The following is a 26,094-nucleotide window of genomic DNA, read 5'->3' on the forward strand; positions in this document are numbered from 1 at the left end:
GCCCCTCAAACAATTTTTTAAGCTAATTTGGGGTTTTTTTCCCCTAATATATGCTACTGTGCAAAATTTGGAAAATATAAACAACTTTAAATCTTCTATAACAGTAACCCCCTCCCCACCCCTGGAAATAAATAATGCCTGGTTTTACCTAATTGTAATTATGTACTGTCTGTAATTTCTTTGCTTCCCATCAATACACATGCGGCATCTGCACGGGGAATCTCAGATTGTCTGTAACAGACCTGCACGATGGTCCGTTTAGCACGTCCACTTCCATTTTCCTGTTCTACCTCAGTGAACACTAGTACATAACTAATAAGTCTGGGTCAGCCAGATGGCCTTCCATTTTACCCCTCTACCAGGATCCGTTAAGGGTCCCTCCCACCAGACCCTTGTCCAGGTGTGGTGATGGAACGTCTCGGCGGGCTGCCGGGCTGGGACAGAAGGGGTCCTGCCCCTCCAACCTTCAAGGGGGTCGCGGCGGGGCTTTCCCGGGGGCTGGTTTCGTCCACAGCAGCTTCCCGTCTCCGGAAAGCGTGGGGCTCATGAGCCACCCTCCCGGGATACTCGGTTCCGCAGCCCCGGGCTTGGGCTCAAAGGTTACCAAAGGCCGCCTCCGCCCAGAGGTCCTTCGAATTCCAACCCCGAGCCCCAGGGTTTGGGCCGCAGCTGGGAGGGGCCCACTCGCTCCGGGTCTGCGACTAGAAGCCGCAGAGGGAACGGCGCTGGCGCGGGCAGAAGCCAAACCCGGAGCGGCGCTAGAGGCCCGGCTCTTGCAACTCCAATCTTCCCAGCGAGGCCCGGCGAAGACGCGGGCTTAGAAAGAGACGGGGGCGGCCCCGCTCCAGGCAGCAAGTCGGTGGTGACCCGGCTGACCCAAACCCCTTGCGATGCCCGACCGCCTCGCCTGGGCAGTCACAGGAGACCCCGGCCGACTGCCGAGACGCTCGGCGGGCTAGAGAGGCCCGAACGCGTGGAGGGGAGCTGGGCGGTGGAGGGGCGGGCCGAAGCGTAGAGCGCACGCGCACGCGAGGCGCGCCGGGGTCTAAAGGACCCCGAACGCGCGCGGAAGACGGAGCCGGGGCGGACAGGAGTACAGGGCGCATGTGCAGCTACGACGGCGTCCGCAATGGCGCCCCCACAGCGGTTTCGGGTACTGCGGTGCTGCCGCTGTCGCCTCTTCCAGGCGCACCAGGTGGGGCGGGCACCGGCCTCCCCCTCCTCCGGGCGCGGGGAGGGTGGGCAGGACTTGGCGGGGCCGCGTGGGGCCTGCTCTTTGTGTGCCTTGCGTGCGGTTGCTTGGGTCTCCCGGACGCTCGGACTCGTGACGGTGACTGGCCCTGAGGACTGGGTTTTGCTGTCCCGCCAGAACGTCGTTCCGGGCTTTTTTAAAAAGTTTCCGGCGTGGTGGTTATAAGAGGCGTAGAAACCGGGGGTAATGGTTTCTGCGGAGGCGGCCTCGTGGCTTCTTGCGGATAGTTGGGGAAAGCGGGTGGAGGATAGCCCCTCCCAGAGCGGCTCGCTCCTCATTTAACCACGAGAGAGATGACAGCTTTTGAGACTGAGACACTACTGGGCGTGCCTTGCTGTCCAGCCCCTAGCTCCGTGGTGTCTCCCTCCCGGTGAGGAGGGGCTGTTCCCCAGACGGTGAACAACCCACGCGTGGAGCGTTTTCAACAGGATACTCGGTATTCCCAAAACGTACAGCTTCCTTGACTGTCGAGACGCAGGAGAGGGGATGTCACTTAACCTGTTTTCTCCTGGATTGCATTTCATTTTCCTGCTCGCCGTCACCTAACACTGCCATCCGGCATGCCTACTTCTTGACAGTTCTCGCTTCCCCCTGGTTACCTGCTTGTCTGCTGTGTCCTGGAAAAGGATAACATCAGACTCAGAATGAGTGTTTAAAAGTCAGATGCGCAGTATGCACCTGTAAGCTTGCTAAGACCCCCAAGGGCTACGGGGGGGGGGGGGGCTCAGAAACCGTTTTTACTTACTTCACTTTTTTGCACTGTGTTTTAGGAGTTGAGGTTCAATGGAAATCGTTTCCATTTTTCAGTTATTACACATATGTAGTGCGCATTCTCAGGCCATTTTCAACTATGAGAAATGATTTGAAACTAAAGCGAGAAAAGAGTTAAGGTAATTGCAGGTGGGACCATTTCACACATCCCATTTAATTTCAACACCCTCTGGATTAGGATCATTCTGGTTTTACAGAGAGGAGAATACAGAAATACAGAAATCCAGAGAAGTCAAGGTGTCTCATAAATGGCAGATCCAGGGCTGTATGAGTGCAAAGATCTTGTCACCCCATACTGTCTCTCTCCAGACTCCACACCCCTAGAGCTAGCCACTTGTGTGTCTTCCAGACCTTTTTTTTTTTTTTAAGTGCATTTCTTACCTCCAGATTTACCCGTAGAAAGCGGTATTTTTATGGTGTTTGAAGATAGGTGCTAGAGAATCAGAAGTGCTGCATTGGCGGATATGCCCACAAAAATTTGTACTAGGTGCTTTAGGTGCTGCTGTCCTCCTTAGAATCCTTTTGGGTACTTCCCCAAGAAGACTGATTGTATTAGGATCATACTCATTAATTTTGATAAATCAACCCAGGCATCTTGATGTTAAGCATGCTGCTTCATTCCATCTTTTTAAAGCAACTTTGTGTCCTTTGATAACACTCTTTCTTGCTATTATAAATGGACTCTCCCATTACCTTTTCTAACTAGGTATTCGCTTATGTAAAGGCTCTATTAACTTTGTACTCAGCCCCACTCTATTAAATTGTCTTACTGTTTTTAGTACTTTTTCATTTGATTTTCTTGAGTTTTCAGGTAGATAAATCATATCTGGGGTGCCTGGGTGGCTCAGTGGGTTAAAACCTCTGCCTTCAGCTCAGGTCATGATCTCAGGGTCCTGGGATCGAGCCCTGCATCAGGCTCTCTGCTCAGTGGGGAGCCTGCTTCTCCCTTTCTCTCTGCCTGCCTCTCTGCCTACTTGTGATCTCTGTCTGTCAAATAAAGTATTTTTTAAAAATCATGTCTATAACGATAATTTTTTTCCTCCTCTCTGGCTTTCATAACTCATTACTTTTTCTTTCCCAATTCCATTGGCAGAAAAATAACAACAGTTGAATAGTAATGGGGATTTTTGGCCTATTCTTGGTTTTCATGGGAGTGCTGATAGTGATTTTCCAGTTTTAGAGCTGAATGTAAGGTGTTTTTTCAGGTTAAGAGAGAACCCATCTAGTTAAACTTTTCAAGAATTGAAATTAAAGGTTGTAGAAGTAGTAGAGATCTACTTGACTTTGTTTCATATGGACAGCCAGTTTTTCCAGCACCATTAATTAAATAGTCTGTTTTTTCCTCACTTCTAAAATGCCACCTTTAGGGGCACCTGGGTGGCTCAGTGGCTTAAAGCCTCTGCCTTCGGCTCAGGTCATGATCCCAGGGTCCTGGGATTGAGCCCCACATTGGGCTCTCTGCTCAGCGGGGAACCTGCTTCCTCCTCTCTCTCTGCCTGCCTCTCTGCCTACTTGTGATCTCTGTCTGTCAAATAAATAAAAATAAAATCTTTTAAAAAAAATAAAATGCCACCTCTATAATATAGTAGCTTTTTTTTTTTTACATATATGGTGATTTGTTTTCAGGCTTCTATTCTTCATTGATCTTTAAAAATCATTATGATTCAGCTCTACCTATTTTAAATAATCATCTAAGCCAAATTTCTGGAATTTCATTGTAGGAGAAAAAGGGTCTGAAGTGGACATGCAAAGCTTGTGGAGAGAAGCAGTCATTTTTGCGGGTGAGTCTTGAGAAATGGGTTCTAACAGCCATGCCAGAAAGCGGGTGGGACCCAGCCCTACATAAGCATGTTACTGTGGAGCCCCAGGATTCCAGTATTGGGACCGAGTTCCCTACATCTAGAACTTTCGCCCCATGGATTCCTGTTCCTTCAGGAAGTGAACTGGATGGAGCAGTGGCTGGAAAGTTCTTTTCATTGTTTATTCAGTTAGGAGGTATTTACTGAGCACCCTCTGTGTGCAGGCACAGGAGAAACAAGGGAAGGCCAAACTTTGTCGTTCTTGCCCTCACAGATCTGCTCACGTGGAAGAGAATCTGATGCACTCATACAGGTCATTTAAAACTAGACTCAGGGGCGCCTGGGTGTCTCAGTGGGTTAAGCCTCTGCCTTTGGCTCAGGTCATGATCCCAGGGTCCTGGGATCGAGCCCCACATCAGGCTGTCTGTTCAGCAGTGAGCCTGCTTCCCTTCCTCTCTCTGCCTGCCTCTCTGCCTACTTGTGGTCTCTGTCTGTCAAATAAATAAGTAAAATCTTTAAAAAAATAATAAAAAATAAAACTAGACTGAGCAAATGCAAGGAGAAGGCAGGGCCTGTAAGGAGATGACCGGGCCATCAGACCCAGCCGGTGGGTGTGTGTCGGTGTGTGCAGCGTTTGGGTGAGGTGGGCTCAGGAAGTGGAGGCCGGTAGGAGACACTCGAGAGAGTGTATGGACTGAAGGCAGCTCGGGGTAAAATCTCTCACTGAGGCCAATTCAGTCCTTTTCAGGCGAGTTCCTGTTGCGCCACCTCATCTCTCCACTACCAACTGTCCTGCACCTTTTGCCTCACCGAGCCCCTCTCTCACCTTCTCCGGCCCTTGATGCCACCTCTCCCGCCTCAGCTTCTCGTTCTCCTCCAGCCGTAAGGCCTTTCCTTTCAGACCTTGGAACAGTCCAGCGCCGCACTCTCACAGCCTTTGTGCGCGTTGCTGGGGCTTCCCCCAGCTCTTCTCGTTTTCCTGGTTTAGATATTATGTCCGAGTATGTTTATGTGAGTATCGTTTATCTCTTGGAAGTTCAAGCTTCATCGGGTTTGTTTACTGATACACCCTCTCACGTAGCATAGTGCCTGGCATGATAAGTGCTCGCCCAGTAAATATTTGTTGAATCAGAAAATGACCAAGCCCACAGTGATTGGCATTTAGGCTGATTTTCGTTTTCATTGTTATGAATAGCTGTGCAGTGAAGCTTCCTACAAAGACCTCTTTCTTCATGAGACCAATTATTTCTTTTCTTTTCTTTTTTTTTTTAAGATTTTATTTATTAGAGAGAGAGAGAGTGAGTACAGGCAGACAGAGTAGCAGGCAGAGTCAGAGGGCAAAGCAGGCTCCCCACCGAGCAAGGAGCCTGATGTGGGACTCGATCCCAGGGCGCTGGGATCATGACCTGAGCCGAAGCAGCCGCTTAACCAACTGAGCCACCCAGGCGTCCCGAGACCAATTATTTCTTTAGGACAAATTCCTAGAAGTTAAATTGCTATTTCAAAGGATATCTTTTGACCAAAGTTCTTTTAGTTTCCAATAGGAAAAAAAAAAAAAAAGCAAAAAGAACACTTCAGAATGGCTTCAGCAAAATTAAAAAAAAAAATGTACTGGCAAGGTAACAGGGTATCTTGGGGCTTGCAAGGGAGGATTTTCTTCCCTGAGCCCTTGAAGGACCAGCCCCAGGAACTACAAAGCCACAGACAATGCAAGCATCATTTTTTCTTCCCCTTGTTTCCTTGCACCCAGATTCTCCCTGTATCTTCCTTCCCTGCTCCCTGCCTCCTCTCCTTCCTTCCCTCTCTCTCCCCAGATAGTTCACGGTGACATACTCCACCCACAGACCACAGACTCTCACTTCAAGCCAACTAGAGTGGCCGAGTCCCAATTAATAAACTGGGAGAAGCAATCTGATCGGCTCCGTTGACCCAGATGGCCACATCTGGTCAAGCCAACTGGGATGGTGGGAGTAGGGACGATCAGGTCATTGGTCAGCAGTATAGCTGCTGAGACCCACCCCAAAGACGAGGAGCAGGCTCATGAGCTAGTGACTGCTGCTTGTTTTCCATGTCAGCATGTATTTCCAAATTCTGGAGGGGAGCTCCTCTCGCGCCTCCATCCCTGTGCAGTTCAGCCTGGCTTCCTGTAGACTAGGCCACAGTGACACACAGACAACAAAACAGTGGTAGCCTGACAGATAGAGTTGCCTCTCTTGCTCAGTCCTGGGAGGGATTGAGAGCAACAGCGTGGCCATCCTTGGTGCAGTCATGCAGGGACCCAGGCCCCCTTCATCTCAAGGTCCTCTTACTCCCCAAGGCCTATCTCCTGCTGCCTGCAGCCACCAAGGGCCAAGAGCAGGAAGGAGCTATATGGGAGGCTTTTTGGGGTCAGGCTTGGAAGTGGCTCACATCCCACTAGAAAGAACCTTGTCTCATGGCCACCCTTGACTGCAAGGAGGACTAGAAAACGTTGTCCAGTTTGTGCCCAGATGAGGGGAGAAGGATTTTAGCATTCGGCTGTAGTCCCTGCCATTTATGCCGGATGTCGAGTAACGTCTTACAAAGCTTTTTCATTTCGTTCTTCAGTTCCCCTCTCCCCCTCTCACTTGAACTTGCCCCAGCTGGGCTTTTATTCCCCATGGTGCAGTAAAAGGGCTCCTGTCAAAGTCAGCGATGCTCTCCATTTACTAAAAACAGTAGTGAGTTCTCAGGCCTCCAGGGACTTGACCTATTGGCAGCATCTGTCACAGTTTGTCATTTCCTCCCCCTCAAACACTGTGTTCACTTGGACTTCCAGTCATCCCACTCCTGGCTCTCCTGTTGTCTTTCTGGCTGGGTTTCAGTCCTCTTGGCTAACTTTTTCTAAGCTAGCCACCTTCTAAATTTGAGAATTGCTCTGGCTCTCAGTTTGCTGGCCTCACTCCATTCGTGCTCTGAGAGGAGGTCATCTGACAGTTCTGGGATTTCTGTCTCAGACCCCATGCCCAGCTCTGAACCTCCCATTAAGCGCTCTACTGGTTCTCGGATAGGCATCCAGAGACCCCTTTCCAAACAGAAGGCCTCTCCAGCCCCCACCCACCTGCTCTCCTACAGTCCTCCCCCTCGTGTACGTGTTAGTTGTTTGGGCTTAAAACCTGGAGGGTATCATGACTCCTCTTTTTTTTTTTTAAACACCCTCATCCAGTCCAACAGCAGATTCTGTTAGCTCTGCTTTGCGGATGCACCCAGCCTGACCACTTGCTACTCCAGTGGTCGGAGCCACACCACTGTCTGCGACAACCCCTGCCGCCCCCTGTTGCTGCGCACAGCCTGCCCTCAGCACTGCAGCCTCAGTGCCCACTAAAAAATGTGCAGGGCCAAGTCACTGTCTCCAGCCTTCCAGGTTAGAGTAAAATCCCTGGTCCTACAGACAGGGCCAAGTGTGCCTGGTACAAAATGAAAATGGAGGGCCCCTTGTTCAAAAGCAGAAAAAAAAGCCATGAAAGGTACTAAAATAGTAAATTTTTCCTTTCTTTCCTGGTCTCTCTTGACTCCTCATAATGTTTTTAATTTGCTGTGGCATGTCTTCCTAAGTTAAGAAAAACCAGTATTTAAAATTTTTAGCATGAATTTTACCATTGGTATACAGCATACAGCATGCTCAATGGCGTACAAACTGGCAAACTGGCGTACAAACTGGCAACACCAGTTTGTGGGGTTTTTTTTAGATTTTATTTATTTGACAGAGAGATCACAAGTAGGCAGAGAGGCAGGCAGAGATAGAGGGAAGCAGGCTCCCTGCTGAGCAGAAAGCCCGATGCAGGACTCAATCCCAGGATCCTGGGACCATGACCTGAGCCAAAGGCAGAGGCTTAACCCACTGAGCCACCCTGGCACCCCACAACACCAGTTTAAAATACAAAGAGCATTTAGCCAGGAGCCGAATAACATAAGAGTGTTTACTGTATATGCAGGATCATCCAGATTGTCCTCCTTGGATTTTGGATCTCATACATGCCTGTGTATTTCACTGCTCCCAAAACAGTGGAAATGCTGCACAAAATTAATTCAGCTTTTTTCTACTTAGTGATATGCACACATTCTTCCCACACTTCCCCCATCAGCTCCCTGATGTGTAAGGAAGGACCGCGAGGGAAAGGAACGAGGGTCTCCCTTTCTTGCCTTTTAACTTCAGTGTCATCCTTTTCAGCATCAGTGATCAGCTGTCTAGGCAAGTAACCGGAATAAGAAAGGATGAGAGGGTTCCTTGGTCATTCGTGTATGTTTAGAACACTCTTGCCTTTTATCTGCATCTGAAGCAGGTTCTTATTCTGTGGAAAGCCCGGCTTCTCAGGCTGTGAGTGCCCCCATACTCAGGTATAGACGGCAAACACTTAGCGTCTACACTCGGACTCTCAGTGAACACTCCCACATGTTTGTTGTGAGTCCGCTGGAATCCTGTGTTCCATGGTCATTGAGCATGCTGTATGCGAATGGTGCAGCAGAGAACCGTGGGCTGCATAGCATGTGTATCCCTGCTTACAGATGCAACCCATTGTCCCATGAGACTTCACTTATGCAACACAAGTTCAAAGGTAAGATTATTAAGAATTTCAAATTAAAAAAAAAATGTTTTCAAGATGGCAGCAACAAAACAGGTCTCATGTCCACAAAGCCAGCTTGGCCTGTGGTAGGGACTACAGTCAAACCTCACCTCCTGCCATTTTCCCTCAGACCACTCAGCTCTAGCCATGTGGCTGCCTTATGGTTCCCCCAAAGTGCCAGCAGCAGGGCCCTTGCTCTTGTGTCCTTTTCATTGCTTCTGCTGAATCTACCCCCAGGTGTCTACATGGCTCTGGCCCTCATATTTTCCTATTGTGTGCTCAGATGTCAGCCTAGTGATCTGCTCCCTGAAAACCCTGTATAAAATTGTCTGCTCTATCCCCCCTCTACCCCTTCCGTTGCCTTATTTTCCTGGGTAGTACTTCTCATCATCTGATGGCCACATAGTTATATGCTTATTGACTATCTCCTCGCACTAGAATGTACACACCACGATGACAGTGATTTTTGTCCACTCCTGTATTGTATTGTCCTTACCTGGTCCAGGGGCCTGGCACATAATAGGTATGCAGTAAATGTTAAACAAATGATTGCTAAGTGGGGAAAAAAAGGTACTTCGTTGTATTTTGATTTATGTTCTTTTGATTATCAGTGAATAGTAAGTATCATATTGTATGTTTATTGGTGGTTCGTGTTACTTTTCTTCCAAATTTCTTGTTTACATTCGGTAACCATTTAGTGTGGGGTTTGAGGCTGAGTGTGTCTTTGATATGTAGAGTTCTGAGTGCTTTAGAAGGACAGCCAGAGGGGCGCCTGGGTGGCTCAGTGGGTTAAGTGACTGCCTTCGGCTCAGGTCATGATCCCAGAGTCCTGGGATCGAGTCCTGTATTGGGCTCCCAGCTCCATGGGGAGTCTGCTTCTCCCTCTGACCTCCTCCCCTCTCATGCTCGCTTGCTCGCTCGCTCTCTCTTCAAATAAATAAAATCTTAAAAAAAAAAAAAAAAAGACAGCTAGATAGCCCAGAACTATTAGTTCCTGAGTTTAGTTTGTAAATAAACTACAAATAAATAAACTGTAAATAAACTATAAACTTTAGTTAGTTTGTAAATAAATCACTCCAGAAACAGTGGTCAGTCATCAGGATTCTGCATGTTGCTTCTGGGCCTTGCAGAGTACAGTTTTCCACTTCCTGAGGTACATCACTAATGGATCTGTTTCTCAGCGTTCCATCCACGTTTCTTAAACTTACTATTTTTTTTGTTTTTCAGACTTACGGTGAGGGCTCCGGTGCTGACTGTAGACGCCATGTCCAAAAATTAAATCTGCTGCAGGGACAGATTTCAGAGATGTCATTCAGGTATAGTTTGAGAAGGGCATGGTTATCTTGTCTTGGCCTGCATTCACCCTGAGTGGTTAGTGGAAGTAAAATATGGAGAAATCCCTTAGATTTCCATTTGATGATTAGTTCCCCTGAAGGGTCTTCCCACTGAAAATAACTAAAAATGCTAACTGTAGTATTTTGAGTGCCCTGATGAGATGGCAGGGAAGTAAACGAAATATCAGAAGTCAAAAATAAAGCAAAAGCCAAAATCCAGAGAGTAAGTGCCTGGGCTGCTCTGGAGCTCCCAATTAGATGGCTAGGAAGGGTGTGGGGGACAAAGACAAGGCCTATGGCCTGGTCAATGTGGGAGGGTCAGTAGGAGACTGCCACCGAAAGCTGAGTCCCCAAAATACTACACCCTCAGTGGATGAGCAAATGAACTAGAAACACACCCTCTCTGCAATGGGGAGCATGTTGGCCTTGGCATGGGGAAGGGAACTATTTTTCTAGGAATTTATAAACACAAGAAAGCAGTCACATGGCTTTTCAGCCTTTTACATGCTCTGTGTGAAAAGCCTCAAGCTGAGAATTTATTTTTAAATCGTCCGAGGAAGAAAAGGTAAATGCAGTGCCTTTGGAGCATACATCTTCAACCCAGGCCTGAAAGAATTTCTGTAGATAAAGTTCCAGGAAGCATATACTCAGAGTTAAGAAAAATCATTAAACACTCAAGGAGATATGTCATCATGAGCAAAAGAGAACAGAAGCAACAGAAAAGTGAGACCCACAGAGACTTCAGACTACAGAATGTATATTTGATACATTTAATGAGATAAAAGACAGGGTTGATAATATAAAAAGCAAAGGACTTCAGGACACCTGGCTGGTTCAGTCAGTAGAGCATGCAACTTTTGATCTCAGGGTCATGAATTCAAGCCCCACATTGGGGATAGAGTGCAAAAAAAAGGGGGGGGGAGCAAAGGACTTTTAAAAATGCCCAAGTAGGTGACAAACAACCAAAAAGAGTTTATAGAAATGAAAAAGTATAATCATTGAAATTAAAAATTCAGTGGACAGGTTTAGCATTAAATGTAGCTGAAGAGACAATCAGTGAAATGGAAGCAAAATCTGAAGAAAGTATTCACAATGCAACACAGAAATTAAAAGACGGAAAATGTGAGTTGAGAAACATGGAAGCTACAGGGAAGATTTCCAGCGAGAGAGAATAAAGAAAGTGGGGCAGAGGCAATATTTAAAGAGAAAAGACTAGAGCATTTTCCAGATTCAAAGTCTTACATTCTTAGATTTAGGAAACAATAAATCTCAAACTGGATAACGTCATTATTTTATTTGCAAACAACATGGTTGTATGTAAGGAAATCCTAATGAACTTATACAAATGCTACTAGAGCTAATATTTTACCAAGATCACAACAATACAAATTTAACATACAGGAACACATGGGTGGGTCAGTCTGTTAAGCATTTGACTTCAGCTCAGGTCATGATCTCAGGGTCCTGGGATTGAGGCCTGCATAGGGCCCCATGCTCAGCAGGGAGTCTGCTTGTCCCTCCCCTGCTCCCTCTGCCTCTCCCCTGACTTGTGCAGTCTCTCTCTCTCTCTCTCTCCCCCTCATATAAATAAATAAATTCTAAAGAAGTCAGTAGGTAGAATTAAATTATTTCTATATAAATCTATGAACAATTAGAAAAAAATTTTTAAAGATTTTATTTATTTGACAGAGAGAGACACAGTGAGAGAGGGAACACAAGCAGGGGGAGTGGGAGAGGGGGAAGCAGTCTTCCTGCTGAGCAGAGTCCAATGCGGGTCTCAATCCCAAGAGCGAGCCTGGGATCATGACCTGAACCAAAGACTTAACCAATGAGCCACCCAGGCACCCAGGAAGATTATTTTTTAAATCAAATACAATTTAGAACAGCATCAAAAAATTAGATATGTAGGGATAAATATAACAAAATATATGCAAGATCTGTTCAGTAAAAACTACAAAAAATTGCTGAGAGAAAGAAGAGCTAAATTAATGAAAAGATATAATATGTTCATGGATTGGAAAACTCAATATCACAAAGATTTCAGTTTACTTAAATTGGTAGAGATACCCTAATCCAAGTCAAAATTCCAGTGGGCTTCTTTTTTTTTTTTTTGCAAAAATTGACAAACTGATCCTATTATATAGAAATACAGTACCTTGGGGCATCTGGGTGGCTCAGCGGGTTAAGCCTCTGCCTTCGGCTCGGGTTGTGGTCTCGGGGTCCTGGGATAGAGCCCCACATCGGGCTCTCTGCTCAGCGGGGAGCCTGCTTCCCCCTCTCTCTGCCTACTTGTGATCTCTCTCTCCCTGTCAAATAAATAAATAAAATCTTAAAAAAAAAAAAAAAAAAAAGAAATATAGTACCTAGAATTACCAAGACAGAGCTGGAGGACTTGTGCAGCCTGATTTCAAGATCTACTAAAATGCTACAGTAATTGAGACACTGCACTATTGGTGAAAAGCTAGACCTAGAGATAAATCAGAAGGTAAATGGATAAACAAATTACAGGTATGTTCCTGCAGTGGGATGCTACAATATTCAAAACAACATGGGCAAATCTCAGAAACATTGCTAAGTAAGAGAAGCCAGACACAAAAGACTACATATTGTAGGGATCAGTGGTTTTCTGGGGGAGAGGAGAATTGCCTCTAAAGACACAAAGGAGAATTTCTGGGAGTGATGAAAATTTTCCATATGGTGTCCATTATATCTCAATTAAAAATTTTTTTCTCGATCTTAATTGGATGATCGTTTCAAAGATATAATTCATCAAAGCTCATCTAACTATACACTTAAATTTTAGTGTATGTCCTACCTTAAGTTAAATTTTAAGGTTAAAAAAATCTGCCCTTAGACACAGGAACATGATAAAATTACAGAACACAGAAGACAAAGGGAAGAGCTGAAAAGTAGCTGGAGAGAAGAGAGATTGCCTACAAAGGAACAGCAGAGGCCCAACTTCTCTGTGGTAACTTTAAAGCGAGAAGACAGACTGCTATCTTCAGACTGTTGAGAACTGCCCTTTGTTGGAGCTGAGTCCCTGAATCAGAAAGGTGAGCAGAGGTCTGGCCGGTAGCTGGTAGGACACGGCTCAAGTGAACGCTGGATTATCGGCCCCGTGGCCGGGTAGCTGTTGCCCGTGCATGCTCCCGTTGCCTCTTTATAATCGCTCTGTGAAGATCATGGATGTCTGCATACCAGTGAAGAAACTGAAGACCAGATGCCCACACTCGGCCGCTCACTGGAGAGAGGTCCCATCTGATGGTGCGATGTAACCACCCTGTCCGACAGGGACCGGCGGAGGGGGGGTGCCATGGCTTTACTCCAGCCTCCGGCGCTGGCACAGTAAGTGTTCTCCTGGCCAGTCATGCCCTTCAGAGGCCATGGAGACCCTGACCCCCAACTCTGTGTGTCGAGAGGGCTCTGCTGCCCCTGAGAGGCTGGCAAAAGTCACCGTGACATGCACACAGTCTGTCCTCACTCATAAGGGTAGAACTCTGAAAACATATTTGTATAACTGTACAGCGGACACCTCCTCGCCTTTGCTGACGGGAGGGACTCTGCTATAAGGCTTCCGCTGACATTACTCTGTATCCCAGACCCTCAGCAAAGCACGGGCACACGTCATCTCTTTCATCTTCATAGCCACCCACGCCATCTTGTGTTTGTGGAGAAGGAACGGGGGTACACTGACGAACTCAAAGTCACACTGTCACAGTGACAGCCAGTCACTGGCAAAGCCAGGATGCAAACACGGGTCTGTCTAGGTGAAGAGTTGGCCCCTTCTGCCCGTGTCACCTTTCTTGTTGATGGACGGCTTGACCAGCCTAAATCTGAACAACAAATGGTCCCTCCTCGCAGGCCCTTCTGAACTGTTTGAGTATCACCAGATTACATCAAAACAACAGACATAAGATCCTAAGGTCCCTAGGGCAGTCCTTGATATCCATTGTCAAGTATGCACGTCCTGGCGTCCCCATCTCCTTGCCCTTCATCTCCCAGGTCATTTCACTAAGGACACATGTATAATCTTTCACTGAGGTCTCTGGAAGAACCTGGAAATGTTAATGAAGAGGAAAATGCGGGGCCCAGGCAGGCTGAGTGTGAGAGTGTGCAGGTAAGTATGTCCCAGAGAGGGGGTTCTCTTGTTGGTCTTTTGTGCAACAAATGCTATCTGTAACACACACTGGCTTAAAGCTGCAGGGAACACAAACTAAACCCATCCCTTTGGTGAGGCTGGAGACAGCCGTGTGTAGTGGTAATTACGGGACTCTGAAAAGGGTGCTGTCTTTGACTGGGAGCTCTCTGAACTTCCCCTCCTTGTGTTTCTCCCCTTGGCCCCATTGTGCTCTGGGCACACCTCAGCTAGGGGAAAGATGCTGTTGCAGAGTCCCTGGCTTTCATGTTCCCTTTCTCCAGACGGAGCCTCCCCGTGGGGCTCCCATCCAGTTTTCTGCCCCAGTGCCCAGTAAAGTAGGTGCTCAGACCATGGTGAGTGGGTGGTGTGTGTCAGAGCTTGAGTGACTGAGGAGGTGACACCATGGTTACACGCAAGGTGCGGTGGGTACAGGGAATACTGTCCTGCCAGGGCCGGGGGCATGGGAACAGCTGTTGGAGGCTCCCCGCCCACCAGAGGACAGAGCCGGCCTCTGCTCACAGAATCGCCTTGGCAACGTCCTCCCTCTGCTGGCTTTCCATATTTTTATTATAAACCGGAGCGTTGCTCATACACCACTTTAATACAGCAGCTCTCACATGGTTGGCACTCTGTTTCCGATTTTGTCTGCTGAGGGACTTCCATCTCACATCATCACGATTATGAGAAATCCTAGTTTGTGCCCCGGAGTTTCCCCTTGTAGAGTCTGCAGTGATGCCCGGTATCTACAGAATATAGTGGAGGTACTGATATTTACCCCATGATGACTGGGCACATAGATTATTTCCAGATTTTCGCTGTGGTGAGTTTTCACTCTGATTTATGTCACTTAGATGAGCCTTTTTGTGCTTTTGTCTTCCTTTGGAACCACTAGGTCAGGGAGCGTGGACATTTGGAAAGTTCCTTGATGAGTCATGTCCACCAGCTTTCCCATGCTCTGTGCCAGTGCACGGCCCCCAGTGTGCCATAGGACGTCCATCTCCCCATTATCACTGCCCTCCCCACACACACACAAAATGCCTTTCCTGGTGCCAGGGCAGATATGGGTCCTGAGAATAAACTTGCTTCCCAATCCTGCAGGAAAAACCCCAGTCCTCAGAGAACTGCTGGCTGAAGTATCTGGAAAAAGACTCAAAAGGGCTAGGGATGGAAGGAGGCATGTGTTTCGAGAGCCCACCCTCGTCCAGGACAGAGAAGCCAGAGCCTTCCTTCAACACAGGCCTGCCTAAAAAAAGGTGCTGAGCTCATCACTGATCCAGCCACCGCCCTGTCCCCATGGTGCCTCACAGGGAGTGATGAGTGGCCTCTGGCGGTCAGCAGCGTGGAACAGCCTGGCCGGAGGTGCTGTCACCATGAAGCCCTTCTTGGCCTTGCGGGGTCCCAAGTGCTGCCGTGTGGTGGTCAGGGTCGGGTAGGATGCCAGCATGGCCGCCTTTTATGGTGCTCACATCCTTGTGACCGCACACAAAGTGCAGTGTGGCCAGGGTGGTTCAAGGTTCTGGGAGCTTGTAGCCTACAGCAGGGAAGACCTGACCTTTTGTAGGTCTGTGCTCCTCTAGTTTCCATGAGTCTTCGGAGACAGTACCTGGTCTAGAGCCAGGGTGGCCCCTACAGGGCAAGTGATATTGGGAGTTAGATTCCAATTCAAAGTAAGAACTTTGTAGCAACTACAAGCTCTGGGGCAGAGAAGCAGACTGCCTTGGGTGTCATCGGGCAGCCTGCTCTTGGCAGCCGAGCAGAAGTTGAGCAGCCACCTGGGTGGGAAGTTGTATGGGAGGACAGGCCCCTACCTGTGCTGCGATGACCCCAAGTATGGTGACAGGACTGGATTCTTGACAGTGCTTTCTCTCCACCAGGAAATGGAGCCAGAGCACAGTTCAGCCTCCACCCAGCCCTGATGTCCAGAACCTAGGTGATTCTGAAGTTACCTTGGAGCCCCAGAAGGTCAGTGATTGAGGACAGTGTTTCTCTTCTGGTCCCGGTAACCATGAAACACACATAGAATTGCTAACTACCTGAGTGTTTTGTCTGCTCTGACTTAAGCCATCCTCATTCTCTGCCCTGACCATCGCCCTGCCATGCCCAGTCTCAGCGATGTGAGCTCCTGGGCACAAGGACAGCTTGTTGCCTTGGAATCAACCAAGGTTGACCAGTAGGGCTTTTCTGAGTCAGGACCATTTTTTTCCCTTGACATGCCAGGGCGGGTCTTTGTCCGACTGTCCAGCATGGTACCTGCCCCAGACTTCCGAATAGCTGTTCTCAGCCTCGTCGTCACTCACCCAGGTGGTTGGTCCTTACACATCGAGGCACTGTCCTCACCCAGGACCTGCTCTTTTGGTTTTTTTTTTTGTTTGTTTTTTAATTTAACAGAGATCGCAAGTAGGCAGAGAGAGAGGAGGAAGCAGGCTTCCTGCTGAGCAGAGCCCGATTCGGGGCTCAATCCCAGGACCCTGAGATCATGACCTGAGCGGAAGGCAGAGGCTTTAACCTACTGAGCCACCCAGGTGCCCCCCAGTCTTGTTTTTATTTTCATTTTTGAAGTATGGTTAACAGATGGTGGTATATTACTTCCAGGGGCAAAACACAGTGATCTGGCAGTTTAGATCATGAGTCCGTGCTCACCATGCCAGTCATCGTCCATCAGCACACGTTCTTACAATGTTACTGACTGTATTCCCTATGCTATATTTTTCATCTCTTTATTTTTCACCGGAAGTTTGTACTGCTTAATCCCCTTCCTCTGTTTTGCCCATCCCTTCGTCCCCTTCCCCTTGGGCCACCACCGGTTCTCTGTATTTATGAGTTCTTCTTTGTGCCTGAGTAATATTCCATTATGTAGGTACACACCACATCTTCTCTTTCCATTCACCCATCAGTGGACACTTGGGCTGCGTCCCTAACTTGGCTGTTGTAAATAATGCTGCAGTAAACATAGGGGTGCATAGATCTTTTCAGACTAGTGTTATTGCTGTCATGGGTAATGAAATTACTGGATCATATGATTTTCTATTTTTAATTTTTAGAAGAAATTCCATACAGTATTCCACAATGGCTGCACCAATGTACATTTCCACCAACAGTGCACAAGAGTTCCCTTTCTCCACATCTTCCCCAATACTTGTTATTTCTTGTCTTTTTGGTACTACCCATTCTGATTTGCAGTTCCCTGATGGTGAGTGATGTTGAGCATCTTTTCATGTGTCTGTTACCTATCGGTATCTCTCCTTTGGGAAAATGTCTATTCAGGTCCTCTGCCCATTTTTAGTTGGATTATTTGGGGGTTTGGTGTTTATAAGTTCTTTATATATTAAGGATGTTTTCAGGTACATTGTTTTAAATATCTTCTTCCATTCAGTATGTTGTCTTTTCATTTTGTTAATGGCTTCCTCCACTATGCAAAAGCTTTTCATTTTTATGTACTCCCAGTATTTTGTTTTTGCTTTTGTTTCCTTTGCCTGAGCAGACATAACCATAAATACGTTGCTAAGACCAATGTCCAGCAGCTTACTGGCTATGTTTTCTTTTAGGAGTTTCATGGTTTCAGTTCTCACATTTAGGTCTTTAATCCATTTTGAATTTATTTTCTCATATCGTGTAAGAAAGCAGTCCCGTTTTCTCACCACCTTTCATTGAAGAGACTGTCTTTGCCCCATTGTATATTCTTGCCTCTTTCATCCTTGATTATCTGGCCATATAATTGTGGGTTTAATTCTGAACTTTCTGTTATGTTCCATTGATCTATGTGTCAGTTTTTTATGCCAGTACCATACTGTTTTGTTTTTTTTTAAGATTTTATTTATTTATTTGACAGACAGAGATCACAAGTAGGCAGAGAGGCAGGCAGAGAGAGGAGGAAACAGGCTCCCTGCTGAGCAGAGAGCCCGATGTGGGGCTCGATCCCAGGACACTGGGATCATGACCTGAGCCGAAGGCAGAGGCTTTAACCCACTGAGCCACCCAGGCGCCCCAGTACCATACTGTTTTGATTAAGATACCTTTGTACTATATCTTGAAATCTGGGATAGGTTTTTTTCTTTAGGTTTAGGTTTGCTTTTGCTATTCAAGGTCTTTTGGATTCCATACAAATTTAAGGATTATCTGTTCTAGTTCAGTGAAAAATAGTATTGGTATTTTCTTGTGGATTGCACTGAATTTCATAGAATGCTTAGGGTAGTATGGACATTTTTTTTTTAAAGATTTTATTTATTTATTTGACAGAGATCACAAGTAGGCAGAGAGGCAGGCAGAGAGAGAGGAGGAAGCAGGCTCCCTGCGGAGCAGAGAGCCCGATGTGGGGCTCGATCCCAGGACCCTGAGATCATGACCTGAGCCGAAGGCAGCGGCTTAATCCACTGAGCCACCCAGGCGCCCCTAGTATGGACATTTTAACTGTATTGGCCCTTCCCATCCATGAGCATGGTTTATCTTTCCATTTGTTTGTGTCATCTTCAGTTTCTTTCATCAGCATCTTAGTTTTCAGAGGATAGACCTTTCACCTCCTTGGTTAAATTTATTCCTAAGTATTTTACTCTTTTTTTAAAATTTTGTTTATTTATTTGAGAGAGGCAGTAGCAAGAGAGAGCACGAGGGGGGTGGGAGGAGGGAAAAGCAGGCTCCCTGCCCAATGCGGGACTTGATCCCAGGATCCTGGGATCATGACATGAGCTGAAGGCAGACACTTAACCAAATGAGCCAGGCCTCCCTTTTTGTTTTTTATTTTTTTTTCTTTTTGCTATTTCGTTATTAGTGTATAGAAACACGACAGATTTCTGTATATTCATTTTGTAACTTGACTGAATTCATTTATCAGTTCTAGCAGTTTTTAGGTAGAGTCCTTAGGGTTCTCTGTATAAAGTATTATGTCACCTGTAAATAGGGAATTTACTTCTTCCTTACCAATTCGGATGCCTTTTATTTCTTTTCCTTGTCTGACTGCTGTGATAGGACTTCTAGTACTGGGTTGGATAGAAGTAATGAGAGTGGACATCCTTGTCTTGTTCCTGAGATCTTAGAGGAAACGCTTTCACTTTTGTGCCATTTGGTGTGGTGTTAACTATGGGTTTGACTTCTGTGGCTGTCATTATGTTGAAGACTGTTTCCTCTAAACCCATTTTGTTGAGTTTTTTTTTATCCTGAGTAGATGCTGTATTTTGACAGATGCTTTTTATGCATCTGATGGGGTGACTATATGGTTTATCGTTAGTCTTGTTGATGTGACGTGTCCCATTGATTTGCAAATATTGAACGACCCTGATGTAACTGGAATAAATCCTGCTTGATCGTGCTGAATGATCCTTCTAACGTATTGCTGAATTTGGGTTACTGAGATTTTGTTGATGATTTTTGTGTCTATGTTCATCAGGGATTTTGGTCCATAATTTTCTTTTTACATAGTGCCTTTTCTGGTTTTGATATCAGGGTGATGCTGGTAGAAGGCTCATAAAATGAATTTAGAAATTTTCTTTCCTCTTCTATTTCTTGGAGTAGTATGAAGAAAATAAGCATTAAGTCTTTAAATGTTTGCTAGAATTCACCTGTGAAGCCTTCTGGTCCTGGACTTTGGTTTGTTGGGAATTTTTTTTATTACAAATTCTATTTCATCACTAGTAATTGGTCTGTTCAAATTTCCTATTTCTTCCTGATTCATTTTTGAAAGATTTGTTCCTAGGAATTTATGTAATGCTTCTAGGCTGTCCAACTTGTTGTCGTATAATTTTTTAATGGTAGTCTGAGAGTCTTGTGTTTCTGTGATGATGGTTGCTACCTCTCCTCTTCCATTTCTGATCTTATGTATTTGAGTTTACTCGATGAGTCTAGCTACAGATATACCAATTTTACTTTTCAGAGAACCAGCTCTTGGTTTCTCTTGTCTTTCCTGTTGTTTTTTTTAGTCTCTTTTTCCTTTATTGCTGCTGTTTTTGAGTCCTTCCTTCTACTAACTTTGGGCTTTGTTCTTTTTCTTTTTAGTTCCTTTAGGTGTAAAATTAGATTTTTTGAGATGTTTATCGTTCTCCTTTTTTTTTAGATTGTATTTATTTATGTATTTGAGAGAGACCATGGAACAGGGGCAGATGGAGAAAGAGAAGCAGAGACCATGATGCAGGCCTCCATCCCAGGACCCTGGGATCATGACCTGAGCTGAAGGCAGATGATTTTTATTGTTCTTTTTTTTTTTTTTTTAAGATTTTATTTATTTATTTGACAGAGAGAGAGATCACAAGTAGGTAGAGAGGCAGGCAGAGAGAGAGGAGGAAGCAGGCTCCCTGCGGAGCTCGATCCCAGGACCCCGAGATCATGACCTGAGCCGAAGGCAGCGGCTTAATCCACTGAGCCACCCAGGCACCCCGATTTTTATTGTTCTTGAGGGAGGCCTGTATTGCTATAAACTTCCATCTTAAAACTGATTTCCCTGCTTCCCAAAGATTTTGGACCATTGTGTTTCATTTTCATTTCTCTCCGTGTATTTTTTTTTTCCTCTTTAATTTCATGGTTGAGCCACGGGTTATTTAGTAACATGTTGTTAGCCTCCATGTGTGTGTTTTTTTCCAGTTCTTTTCTGGTAATTGATTTTAGTTTCATAGAGTGTGGTTGGAAAAGATGTTTGATGTGATGTCAGTCTTCTTAAATTTATTGAGACTTGTTTCATAGCCTAACATGTGACCTCTCCTGGAGATAGTTCCATGTATACTTCAAAAGAATGTGTATCCTGCTTTTCTTAGGTGGAATGTTCTGTATGTATCTGCTAAGTACATCTGTGTCTTTCAAAGCCACCATTTCCTTATTGATTTTCCATGTGCATAATCTGGCCATCGATGTAATAGAGGTGTTAAAGTTCCTTCAATTACTCTATTACTGTCAACTTCTCCCCTTCGTCTGTTAATACTTACGAGTTTAGGTGTTCCTCTGATGTTGGGTGCATGGACACCTACAGCTGTTACATCCTTTTGTTGGGCTGATCCCTTTATCACTATGTAATGCCCGTACAGTCCTTAAGTCTACTTTTTCTGATGAAGTATTGCTACCGCAGCTTTCTTTTCACTTCCATTTGCATGGTGTATCTTTTCCTGTCCCTTCACTTTCAGTCTGTCTTTAGGTCTGAAGTGACTCTTGTAGGCAGCACATAGATGGGTCTTGCCTTTTTATCCGTTCAGTCACCCCATACCTTTTGACTGGAGCACTGAGACAATTTAAGATAATCATCAATTGTATGTGTTTACTGCTGTCTTGTTATTCCTGGTTGTCTTCCTCTGTTCCATTCCTTAGAGTTGTGCTTAGGTTTCTTTCTATTCTTTGTGCATCTGTCACAGCTTTTTTTTTTTTTTTTTAGGATTTTTATTTATTTATTTTACAGAGAGAGTGTCTGGGGGCGGGGGCAGAGGGAGAGAGAATCTCGAGCCGATTCCCTGCTGAGGGCGGTGGAGCCCAACATGGTGCTCAGTCCCACAACCCTGCCCTCACCACCTGAGCCGGAATCAAGAGCTGGACACTTAACCTGAGTCACCCAGGTGTCCCAGTTTTTTGTAGTTTTTTTTTTTTTTTTAACTATCCTAGATTTTTGATTTGTGATTACCATTGGGTTCATACAGAACAAGAGCTGTATGTATGGCAGTCTATATTAAGTCAATGGCTGCGTAAATTCAAACACATTCTAAGAGCCATAAATTGTTACTTCCACCTCCACATTTTATGTATATATTTTATATCTTTTTTGTGTGTGTGTGCCTTGACTAATATCTGTAGATATCATTCTTTTACTACTTTTGCATTTTAATCTCCATAGGGGCTTTATAAGTGATTAACCCACTACCTTTCCTAGATGTTTGCTTTCCCCTGTCAGATTTTTTTCCCTTCATAATTTTCTTCCACATACGGGCTTTTCTTTCTTGTTAAAGTTCCTTTAATATTTCTTGTAAAGGTTGATTTAGTGGTGATCCTTTGAATTTTGTCTGGGGAACTATTTAGCACGTTTAAAATTCTGAATGACAGCCTTACCGGGTAGAATATTCCTGACTGTGGGTTTTTCCTTTCAGCACTTCGAGTGTGTCATGCCACTCTTTTCTGGCCTGCAGAGTTTCTACTGAAAATCAGCATATAGCCTTATGGCGTTTCCCTTGTATGTATGTTTGCTTTTCTCTGCTCTTAAGATCTTCTCTTTGAGGGGCGCCTGGGTGGCTCAGTGAGTTAAGCCTCTGCCTTCGGCTCAGGTCATGATCTCAGGGTCCTGGGATCCAGCCCCGCATCGGGCTCCCTGCTAAGCAGGGAGCCTGCTTCCCCCCCTCCTCTGCCTACCTCTCTGCCTACTTGTGATCTCTCTCTGTCAAATAAATAAATAAAATCTTTTAAAAAAGAAAAAAATCTTCTCTTGATTTTGCCATCTTCATTATGTCCTGTGTGGGATTCCTGTTTGGGGCTTTCTGTGCTTCCTAGTCCTGGATATCTGTTTCCTTCCCCAGATTAAGGAGGATTTTAGCTCTTTTTTCTTCAGATAAATTTTCTGCCACATCTCTCTTCTTTTGAGACCCCTGCAGTGTGAATGTTGTAAAGTTTGCTGATATCTTAGAGGTCCTCTCACCTGGTCTCATTTTTCATTATTTTTGCTGTTCAGCATGGTGCTTTCCACAACCCTGTCTTCCAGGTCGCTGATTCGGTCTTCCGCATCCTCTAATCTGCCACCAGTTCCCTCTGGTGTATTTTTTATCATTTTTATCCCTTTGTTGACAGTCTCTGAGTTTACCCACTTACCTCTCAAGTTCAGCAACCATTTCTTACCATTGTTTTGAACTGTTTATCCAGCATATTGCTTATTTTCATTTTGTTTAGCTCTTTTTCTGTGATTTGTCCCGTTCTTTCATTTGGGACATGGTCCTCTGTCTCCTCATTTTGTGTGATTCTGTTTGCTTCTGTAGATTAGGTAGGTCAACTCTGTCTCCTGCTCTTGCAAATAGTGGCTCCATGAAGAAGCGTTCCTGTGCTGCTCTGTAGCGCAGTTCCATACGGTCAGCAGAACCATGCTGTGGTGCTAGGGGTGTCCCCTGTGAGCAGTGTGCCCCTGTTGTGGCTGAACTGTGGCCGCTATGGTGTGCTCGCAGGTGGGCTGGCTGCAGTGCCCTGCTTCCCTGCTGCAGCTACACGGGCACATTCTGTTCCCCGGCACCTTAGAGGCCCAGCTGCAGCCACCAGGGGTTCTCAGGAGCAGGGCCTGAGTCAGCCCCACGACAGCGGTGGGGGCACTAGAACGCCGGGTTTGCCCCCTTCGTAGCTAGCCAGGAGGGCAGGCTGGCACACGGGTCCCTGCCCCCACCCCCAAGGCAGGAGCCACTCTGTAGGCAGGGAGGTTAGGTGGAACAAGACCGCAGGGGTGCTGGAGCAGAGCAGAGCCTGGAGCGGGCACGGGGATGGAGCTGGCTCCCGCTCGTCCAGGCTGGGGGAGGGCAAGTGAAATGGCCCCCCCGCCCCTCTGCCGCCCAGTACTGTTGTTCTGGGGGAAACCTGTAGCTCCCTGGCCTGCCAGCACACATCCGAAAATTAGTCGTTAAACCAGCATACCAGGTGCTTTTTCTGACTGCTATTTCCGTGCAGTGTTGGGCTGGGCTCTTCAGCATGTTGGTTTTTTTGTTTTTGGGGTTTTTTAAAAGATTTTATTTATTCATTTGATAGAGATCACAAGTAGGTAGAAAGGCAACAGAGAGCCCGATGCAAGACTCCATCCCAGGACCCTGAGATCATGACCTGAGCTGAAGAAGGCAGAGGCTTAACCAACTGAGCCACCCAGGCACCCCATCATGTTGGCTTTTTTTTTTTTTTTAAAGATTTTATTTATTTATGTGACACACAGAGAGAGAGATCACAAGTAGGCAGAGAGGCAGGCAGAGAGAGGAGGAAGCAGGCTTCCTGCTGAGCAGAGAGCCCGATGCGGGGCTCGATCCCAGGACCCTGAGATCATGACCTGAGCCCAAGGCAGCGGCTTAACCCACTCAGCCACCCAGGCACCCCCATGTTGGCTTTTTAAGGGCAGGGACTTGGTGTCCTGTCCCCCTCCAGCTCTGGGTGTTAGGCCCCAGATTTTCAAAGCCAGATGTGATGCAGGGACTGGTTTGCCCAGTGCAGGTCCCCAAGGCCAGGGATGCCCAGTGTGGGGTCTGACCCCATGTTCTCAGAGCTTGTGAGGCCCTTCCCATCTGTGGCCAGTCACTCCAGGGGTTTGGTTCCTGACCACAGGTCCACCCCTCCTACCGTTCGTGATGTGATCTTGCTACAGCCAGCCATGGAAAGTCAGTCCTGCTGGCTTTGCAGCATCTTCAGTTAGTTGCAGTACGTGCAGTTGTTGCCTCGGTGTGTCTAAGGTAGGAGGTAAGCTCAGGGTCCTCCCGCCCTGCACCCCATGCTCCACCGCACCCCTGCCGCTCATTCTAGAGGCTTTCCGCCTGGCAGGCCAGACCCCACTGCACATTTTAGGCCACAAAATGCAGGCTCAGCTCTGTTGCCTCACAGGAGCCACAGGAACGGAGGCCAAGGCTCTCTGCTGGGTATCGGTCTCTGCCATCCCTCAGCAAGGCCAAGGCCAGCCTGCCCAGCTTCAACTGGTAGTGCAAAGGTCAGACTTTGATGTTGCCTCTAGCTGTGTGGCCCTGAAGCTCTGAGTCATAGAATAATGGCAGTTACTGATGGGCCAGGGCCACGGTTAACATTCAACTGCATTCTCACAGGGAAGGCTCACACGGGCACAGTTTGCTTTGAAGGGGAGGAACTTAAGCCGTGCCATAGTAGAGTGGAGTCCCAGCAGGTCAGGGGCACCGCGCCTGGAACAGAGCACCACGAGCCTCTTCCACACTACCCTGGGGTCCTGATACAGGGTCCTGCCTGTCATCGTGAGCCTTTCTCAATAGGCAGTCAGGCCCCGGTGCTGCGGTTGCTTCCTCCTGGGGTCCTCTGCAGCCACTCCCACAGCTGCAAACCCTCCCCATGGTTCCAGAGACTTTCCCATCTGCCTGGCACTGAGCAGACAGGACAGAAGCTCTTCCACCCTTTCTAGATGGTCTCGGGCACCTGATTCTAAGGCTTCCGTGGGAATATTCTCTTGAGGAAAGCCCGGTCGTGGAATCTGGCAGAGGTGGAATCTGGCGGAGATGGTGAGGGCATTCGTTTGCCCTGCTTTGCTAACCCACCAGATGAGAGCAGGTCCCCAGCCTGCCGGCCCGAGCAGGAAGAATAGGTAGAATAGAAAGTGAGACATGTGGGAGCCCCGAGGTGAAGAGGAGAAAGCAGCAGTGCAGGCGTGGGGATCCTTCCCTCCCCTCCCTTGGTCTTGCCAGGCCATGGGCACTTGTTCAGAATAGAGGACATGGTTCTCTCCTGTCATTTCCATTGCAGGACGAAGCTGGCCTGGCCGGGAAGGTCAAAGAAGGCGGCAGCCACAAGGACAGGGGAACTGGGGAGCTTTCTGTTCCTCGGGTGGGTCCTCCACATCTGGCCCCACAGGTCAGAGCTACATCTTCCAAGTGGGAACGATTCCTTCTGCCACCTGGAAATGGCCCACGTGCAGACATGGAGCCCTCACTGGCCCTACGGAGAGACCCCAAGCCTGCTGAGGCAGCACTGGCTGAGCAGGGGACCCTATGGATCCAGACCCCAAGGGAAGGGCACCCCAGCAGGCCGCTCGGTGCACCCAAACTTCCCTGGCCTGCACATACTTTCATGTCGGGGTCTCAGATGCCCTGTGTAAAGCCCTCCAGACAGCCATGGGACACTGGTCCTCTGGCAAAGGGCAGTCCCTTGGTCACAGGGGTACAGGAGCCCCCACTTGTGCGACTATGTGACCTTTTTAAAACTGGTGAGGACTTTGAGGATGATTTGTGAAGTGACTTAAATAAGGTTACCCACCCGGACACATCTTATATGAGCCCTTATCCCCTGGACCTCTTGGCCACTGCCAAAAAAAAAAAAAAAAAAAAAATTAGCTTTTAAATAGGACGGGAGGAGGGCAGTACCTGGGAGGTTCAGTTGGTAAAGCCTGTGCCTTCAGCTCAGGTCATGATCTCAGGGTCCTGGGATCAAGTCCTGCATCTGGCTCCTTCCCTGGGGGTGGGGGGGCAAGGAGGGGAGAGTCTACTTCTCCTTCTGCCCCTCCCCTTGCTCATGCTTCCATCCCTCCCTCTCTCCCTCACACTCTCTCAAATAAAATCTTAAAAAAAAAAGGACC

General features: G+C 47.0%; 1 protein-coding gene across 4 annotated transcripts; it reads left to right on the forward strand.

Annotated features, from left to right (window-relative positions):
• The first annotated feature begins 1,023 nt into the window (after positions 1-1,023).
• Positions 1,024-26,016, forward strand: LOC123938337 (MRN complex interacting protein). 4 transcript variants are annotated; one of them, XM_045999656.1, is made up of 7 exons: positions 1,024-1,195; positions 3,745-3,804; positions 9,633-9,721; positions 13,781-13,856; positions 14,976-15,130; positions 15,752-15,839; positions 25,266-26,016. In XM_045999656.1, the coding sequence occupies exons 1-7, from the start codon at positions 1,130-1,132 to the stop codon at positions 25,749-25,751; spliced, it is 1,020 nt and encodes a 339-aa protein (XP_045855612.1). In that variant the 5' UTR covers positions 1,024-1,129; the 3' UTR covers positions 25,752-26,016. The 4 variants fall into 4 exon arrangements, with proteins under 4 accessions (XP_045855612.1, XP_045855613.1, XP_045855614.1 ...); XM_045999657.1 differs by having other exon boundaries at positions 9,633-9,639; XM_045999659.1 differs by lacking the exon at positions 1,024-1,195 and adding an exon at positions 12,594-13,084 and having other exon boundaries at positions 3,795-3,804.
• Positions 26,017-26,094: the final 78 nt, after the last annotated feature.

The sequence above is a fragment of the Meles meles genome, chromosome 3 (assembly GCF_922984935.1).
Source record: "Meles meles chromosome 3, mMelMel3.1 paternal haplotype, whole genome shotgun sequence".
NCBI lineage: Eukaryota > Metazoa > Chordata > Mammalia > Carnivora > Mustelidae > Meles > Meles meles.

What these genes read in the sequence shown, in the direction of transcription:
- LOC123938337 (XM_045999656.1), top strand. Translation starts at nt 1,130, where the DNA reads ATGGCGCCCCCACAGCGGTTTCGGGTACTGCGGTGCTGCCGCTGTCGC. An exon ending in GCCTCTTCCAGGCGCACCAG is followed by an intron (nt 1,196 to 3,744) that starts GTGGGGCGGGCA and finishes ATTTCATTGTAG; the next exon opens with GAGAAAAAGGGTCTGAAGTG. An exon ending in CTGAGTGTGAGAGTGTGCAG is followed by an intron (nt 13,857 to 14,975) that starts GTAAGTATGTCC and finishes CCAATCCTGCAG; the next exon opens with GAAAAACCCCAGTCCTCAGA.